Raw genomic sequence first — 7494 nt, forward strand, 5'->3', positions numbered from 1 at the left:
GATATTTGATTGGGTCAGAAGATATGTTAATGTTGCTTGTTGTCCTGTTGATAATTAGCTAAGTGTTTCCGCTTTATTCAGTCCGTAAAGATGTAACTGTCAAATTAGAAGTTTCCGGAGAAGCTGTCGTAAGTGATGAAGAAACATAAAATATATAATGTGAATATTGTCTTTCATTTTGATAACATTCTGTTTCGTGTTTTTATATCGTGGGGAACATAGTATGACTTGATCATAACATCAGTCATCATTGTCCAATGATATTCACAATTAGTTCGTGACGGTTGACAAAACTTGTACTTTAAAAAAAATCTGCATAAAATACAGATGCCAGTTGATACACCTGAATTTAAAAAACTGACAAAAACGTATCATTGAATATCAGTGAGATGATAAACATTGGCCTTATGCAATATTTGATAAGATCTTGTTACTCATAACACCGGCAAAACGTCTTTTATCATGTTCAAGGATGAATCATCAAAACGGAGAGTCATTCACTAATAAAACAGGTGCACCTTTATGCGTTGATTACAGTCCTGTATTGCATGAATTGTCAGACTTATTACAAACAATTTTCGTCTGTTTTTTTTCTGTCATAGGCCTGTGATTCTAAATGCCCGCTGTTTTCAATAGTCAGCTAATTACGTGTAAATTGATTTTATCTTCATGAAAATTGACGTGTGTGCATTCTCCGAAAACACATTTTTTTTTTTTTTTTTTTCTTATTCTATTGTTGGGCCTATAACAAGAGGAATTTATTTCCCGACTCATCGATGTACATTGGTTAGTTGGTGAAATGAAAACGAGGCATCACACAAAAAGTATTTGCACGTGCCTTATTAAGTACAGTCCAATTTAAAAACTATTTTTATATACTGTAATAAGGTAAGCACGTACTCTTCTAATTAAATCTGTAAGCGTTAAAAAAAAATGCAATGTCTGATTAGCATTGGGTTTTTTAAAATAGGGTGACCTATATAGAACAGAATTTGAAAATTATTTGATAATTAACTGGAGTCGAAATAGTCTTTATTTATCCCATATCTTACTACAATGCACGTGAGTATGTAGATTGTTTCTGGTGTGTCGCTGTTCTGTCGTTTGAGATATAGCTCTTTGAAGGTGTCGTCCGAGAGACATCATCATTATAGGACATACTCATTAATTACATTGTGTACGTCCTTGTCCGGAGGAGCCGAAATGTCATCAAGGTTAAAGTTCAGGTGTCAACGACATATGAGGTATCCAGTTGATGCTCGCTACTCCAAATTAACATAACAAAACCAAGTATATTTGCTTCATTGTTAAAAACCGCTAGTTTTACAAGAATTTCATGTATCATTTTGCTTTTGTAATTCAGGAAAAAAACAACTCCATAAAAAGTTATGATTCTAAAAACGGATTTTTTTTCAGCATACACACGACCACGATAAGACTCGGTTTATTGAAAATAGTATAAAGAACCTTAAGAAACCAATATAATTTTCTATGCATCCACTTCACTTATCATTGTATGATTTTCCCAACCTACACTCTTAGTGCCAATGAGTTGATAGATCATTCCTCATTGTCAAACAGTTTAATGTGCATCTAGTTCAGCGAACATTTACTTCGATTTGCATACAATGTATATATTGCTAGAAGTGATAACATCCAAGACAATATTTTAGGTATTTTGTAGTTTATTTCAATAAATAAAGTGTTGACGTCTGTAACATAACAACGACTAGTTAATTTATCATAATTTAACAAGAACACATAATTTACAAATCCTCACTAAATCAGTCTTCTACGACAGACTCATCGATCTACCGTTATATAGCACCATAATTTTCGTTAGTTAGAAGTACATGTATGAAAGTGTTATTTCAATTGGTTAATTGAATTATCTTATAAATGCATAAGCGTTGTCATTGGATGATTGGAATGCTTGTAAACGCCTCTGTATAGTCATTGGTTGATTGGAGTGTCTTGTAAACGCATCTGCAATGCCATTGGTTATTTGGCGCGTCTTTTCAGAAGCAGCATTCTCCTGGACCACCGTTACAGCTAGATGGCTGATCGTTATGCATTCACTGCCATAACTGAAAACACAAAAACAATTTCCATAAGTCACCATAAACAGTAACTGTAAAATCACATACAAAACCATTAAGTCTATACAATTTTCACATACAAATTGAATTAGTTGGAATAATTATTAACACTAAATGCCATATTGTTTTTAAATGCATACGTGTAGGATAATAAATGTAATATGTACCTCATAATTCTTCAGGGAGATATCGATTGTCTATCTGAAGCACTTCCGGTTATGAGGCATATGTGACGGACTAGCCATTGTCCAGTGGATGTGCACATTCGTGTTGCGTCTGATGTTCAATTGAATCTCCAAATTCTTCCTCTCCAGAGTTTTCTCGTGTATATTTGGATTTCAGTGATTTGATGTAAACCATAGTGTGTCTGTTCATAGCACTAATGTTATTGCGTCACTCGGTAGAGTTGTCTGTCCCAATATTACGTCATGTCCGGGATGATCGTGATTGTCGTCGACAGCAGGAACGGAATGGGGTAACTCGCTGACCTTGACCTATATTGTGACCTCTATATCCGTCTGGTAACAGTCCGACTCGTCATAGCCCGAGTCTATAGAACTTTGTGCGCCGTGGATAATCTGAGGTTTTTTCATATCTAGCTGGCTACTCTGAGATCCGTTAGAAGATGTGGCCTTGTTTCGTAAACATTCCATCCCTTTGGTCCTGCTGCTGAGGTTAGCTTTACGTTTGAAATCGTCCTTGACAGTCAGACATGTGTATTTCATACTTGTCTGTTTATGAAGTTCTTCGTCTGAATCATATAAGTCCATATCGGAGAATGAATCGCGACTTCCTCCCAAATCCTCATCACTTTGGCAAATAGATTCCTTACTGACACCGTATAGTCGCCTGGATTTGATATCTTCTATCGTTTCGTTCAAGGTCAACAGTTGTTTCATCAAAGACAAATCTTGGTCCATGAGGGAAGCCTGGAAATATAAAACGCATATTGTAATCATCTGTAGTCCATTTCTTTATTACAGAATTGATATTTGTTTAACAGGATGTCACGTAAATATCTAACGTCCTGATATTGATGTTAAGCATGAAATGTCAGACTCGTTTCCGTACGGGCACTACTTTGTGGATGTTATGAAAGGCTAGTCATCCCCTACCTAGCTTTTAGTACCGGGCATGCTCTTAATGACACTGAACGACAGTGAAAGACTGATGTCTCGTTGATAGACGAGGAATCTACCATGATTCGGCGAAACTAAACAACAATTTAATGTGTTTAACCTCCTACACGAGGACTTATAAAATCATTATCATGGTTGTAAGTATAAAATTCATTCCATTTGAGCGTTTAAACTCGAAATCTGTAGTGATTCGTGTAAACAACAATATGCCTGCCCATGCCTCCCACCTGTATGTGGCTTTAATCTCATTATCCTGATTCACTCGAGTTTGAAGATTCTGATAACGTAGGTTTAGTGTTGACATGGACAGTCTGAACGCATTCCATCGCTCAGACCAAGCGTTGATGGCTTAAGACCCTGTATTTGTAAGCGATTTATTGGTGTAATCTACATAATGTTTCAGTTGCGCTAACACAACCTGTGGTTTGAGGGCCCCCTGCTAAGGAACAACAAATACTTAATTGTATACATAGCGAGCGTTATCGGGACTCGGAATCCCAAGTACTCGTGGCCAATCTCGGAAGTGTTCAGCGCGATAGTTACCACAACAGGATAAAACAATAGTCTTTCAGTAGATATATTATAAAGTTAGAACACTAGATGTATATTCTTCTATCGCAAATGTCGTAAAGCAAAAACGATTGTAATGGCGTACCCGATAATCCGGAATGTTAATGCCATACCATGACTTGATAACACAATCGTTTTACGACCTTGCACCGGGCAAAAATTTAGACCACGGAATCCAATATTTAAATTGGTCACGAAAAGTGATAACCAAAACTTTATATCTAAACGTCGGAGGTTTAATTGTGCCCACCTGTGTATCGCGTGAGACAGGTATCGGGAAGAGACAGATATACTGTAGCGTGTCACACTGATAATGGCAAATACTCGTCTTCTTGAATGTCACAAAATGCAACATGGCATAAAATTGAATCTCTACATTAATTCACATAGACAGCGATTTGACGTGACGGGTTTTCACACCTGTATTTCCAATCTTCCATGGGGTGTTAAGTATTTCTCGATTTATTTTCAGGTGAATCTAGATGCACATAGCGTGACTTTCTAACAAGGCCACCTGCCGACCGAGAGGATATACTCGGTATCCGGTATATCTTCCCTATCCTTAAATTACCCGAGCAGACAAATCGCAAACATCTGCTAGCTACAAAAGACAAATAGAGAGATACAATGTGTCTAGCATGTCCGCAAAATTTGTTCACGCAGACAAAATTAGAACATCTGCTTTCCCGCGAAAAAATATAATCTAATCCCGAAAAATGGCAAAAAAGGCATGCAATAACGTGAACACCTGCTTGACCAGTCGGACACGCGTTGCACACCTGGATACCTTGCATGAAATTGCAATCAAGAGTATGGACAGGTAACAAGACAACCCAGGCATTATCTGATTGTCTCGTCTCCGTAACGTCGGCAGGTTATCGTGATAGCTGTATCACCTGTAGCAGTACTCACCTACGTAATTATATAATACCGTAGATAGAAGTTTTGATTAATTATCGGCCACAGCCTCGCGGACTTACGATCAGTAGCCGCGGGAAATTTTTGGCGTATTGTACTTCCGGCCAATGTCATAAAGCTTACTTACGTCGGGGAAATGTGTAGTTAATCCCATCGTTAGTGCCGAGTCTATTAAGAGCGAACTTGTTTATGATTATAGTTACATGTTTACTAATCATAGGCCAGACTTTTAATGCGTTTGTGTACTGGGAAGTGAAATTACACACAAACCCTTGTCTCAACGTGTTTAGGACTACGCTCGCGAACAAATTAGACCAACATTGAAGGTCCAAGCAAAGATATTCTATAAATACGGGGACATTAAGGATATGTCTTCTGATAATGGCCAAAAACTATATTTGTTTTCTCGTTATCAATATGGATTAACAATCGAACTATGATCAAGCGTTATTGGTTAAAATAGAATGCCGTCGTGACAGAACAAAAATATCAACTAAGAACAATTACTTATCTAATAAATAATAGACAGATGTTGTTTACAATGCGTATACGCTGTAACCCCGAGCTTTGATACAGTTTGATTGTCTTTGTAATTATGTATCAGTAAATCAGTTCTAACATGATATGATAATATACGTCAGAATTATGAAAGGTATCGTGTAATATATTTTGAATTCTATAGCCATTATCAACCAGGTCACGTACCAAATGTACTTAGTGCATTTCAGTATCGTGCAACAGATGGTTAATATAATGTCAGAGTGATCAAATAAAAATATCAGGGTAGTTATTTTTTTTAACTCATTTAAGTAACATAATATCTAAATTTAAATCGCCAGTTTTAGTCATGTCTCCGTATATAGATATTTATCATTAAAACTCCAGGTATTCCTGTCTGTGATTGGATACCGTAACTGGAGATCTGATATTAGTTAATGATTAAATATCTAATGGATCTAAAAATAATGATATTTATACAAGATTAGAAAAAAAAACGCTTTACAATGGTATGTCATCTGTATTCAAGTTACCATCAGAACTATATCTGGTCTACTTTATAAAATCAAATATAAATCTGTGCTGTTCTTTTCTGTAAATATAGTGTACCTTGATATAACTTTATTTTAGCTGAAGTTGAGGTACTCCTTAGTACAATTTTAATCACTTGTAAAGATAAAAGTCAAATCGTCAACATAATAGCTATTTCTTTGTGAACACTAAAAAGGTATATGAAACCATTAAATTGATGTGAGAATGAGAGTTTTACACTCTCACAAAACCTAATATAAAATCTCACCATTTCTCGCCGGAGTTTGTCCATGGAGGTCTCTATGGATGACGTCGGACAATGTGACTGTGGTATACGTTTGGTGACCCGGTCCGATTTGGATTTGATCTGATCTTTGAGATTCTCTGTTGCTTTTACACGCTTGATATAAAACTCCCTGCATGCGTTAGAAAATTCTATGGATGCTGTATATTTGTCCGAGCCGGACATGTCCACGGAACCATCCATCACTGTCCAAGGTTTAATTCACACTGTCCAGAAAAAGCACTGTCACTACGTTTAAGTCCCAACAATTGAAAATTGATGAGTCACAGATATCTATCAGTAAGTATCAACAACTTATATCCAAAGGCTAGTGTGTGAGAGATCCCGTAGATAGATTGTCCCACTCTGGCTCCTAATAGGAAAATGTGTTCGGTTGAGCAACTCTTATGAGGTAGACGTTCTCTGTCGGCCAGTTTATATGTATCTGAGGGTTTTCTATGTACTGTCCTACCTATATACTGTGTATATATACACGGTAACACTTACACACCGTATATATATATACAGGGGATGTCACACATTCTATAAATATCAGTACTGTATATACCTTTAGGAAGAAAATACGCCACGTGACAAAATGGCGAACAATGATTGGTTGGACGAGTTTTACTCAAACGTTACGTTAAATACCTGTTAAGTGTCAAACTGTGTGAAGTATTTAACACTAGTATGGTTGACTTTGCCTGTAGCCAATATTACATACCTGAGATTCTGCCTTTGTAATATAAACTATCTTTAATTAACAGGTATAATACAGGTGTGTCAGGGAGACACTGGTGAAAATAGTCACTCAGCTTCAAATGTATACCAATGAGGTGTCAAACCTTTGAAGTTTTTTGTGAACAAACGCCTTACTGTAATATAGCGAAGATTAAATGTGGGTTCTGTTTAAAAAAAACACTCTAAAGTGACCTGAATTCTTACCATAAAAATCAAAGACATTGGAAACCTTCAACGTAAAGCTTTTGTCCGAACCTTATTTCATGGCTGAGCATAATTTACATACAATTTCAAATATATGAACATGTTATATGATATTCGTCTCGTCTTGCTAAAACACACATTTCTGTGAACGGCTACAAAAGAGAAAGAGAGAGAGAGAAATATTTTCAAAAATGACAGTTGATCGCCTGTACATGACTTTTTATCAACCATAAGTTATCTTACGATATCTTGACATGTAAAACCATCTTTAGAATTATAGAAAATATTCAAATAAATCATATAAAAAAACTTTAATTCGGGTGTCTAACTGTGGTGCAAGAAATAAATACCAACTTTTTGCGAAAACAAGTCCATGTAGTGTTAACGCAAATCTGGTGGCATACACATAACGTATGAATCATAGGTAACTTCAATAAAATGGCAAATATTTGTCCGTTTTACTGTCGACAGCGAGAAATAGGTGAATCAGAAAGATGTTGAGTTGTAATTA

At 36.2% G+C, this 7494-nt stretch overlaps 1 protein-coding gene across 1 annotated transcript; it reads right to left on the minus strand.

The window, feature by feature from the left end:
- Positions 1-1667: 1667 nt before the first annotated feature.
- On the minus strand, positions 1668-6512 carry LOC117325793. The gene is made up of 3 exons (XM_033882252.1): positions 6024-6512; positions 2267-3028; positions 1668-2087 (listed from the first exon to the last, which is right to left on the minus strand). Exons 1-2 carry the CDS (start codon positions 6240-6242, stop codon positions 2594-2596), a joined length of 654 nt encoding a protein of 217 aa, XP_033738143.1. The 5' UTR covers positions 6243-6512; the 3' UTR covers positions 1668-2087; positions 2267-2593.
- Positions 6513-7494: the final 982 nt, after the last annotated feature.

This window comes from Pecten maximus, chromosome 4 (genome assembly GCF_902652985.1).
Source record: "Pecten maximus chromosome 4, xPecMax1.1, whole genome shotgun sequence".
Taxonomy (NCBI): domain Eukaryota; kingdom Metazoa; phylum Mollusca; class Bivalvia; order Pectinida; family Pectinidae; genus Pecten; species Pecten maximus.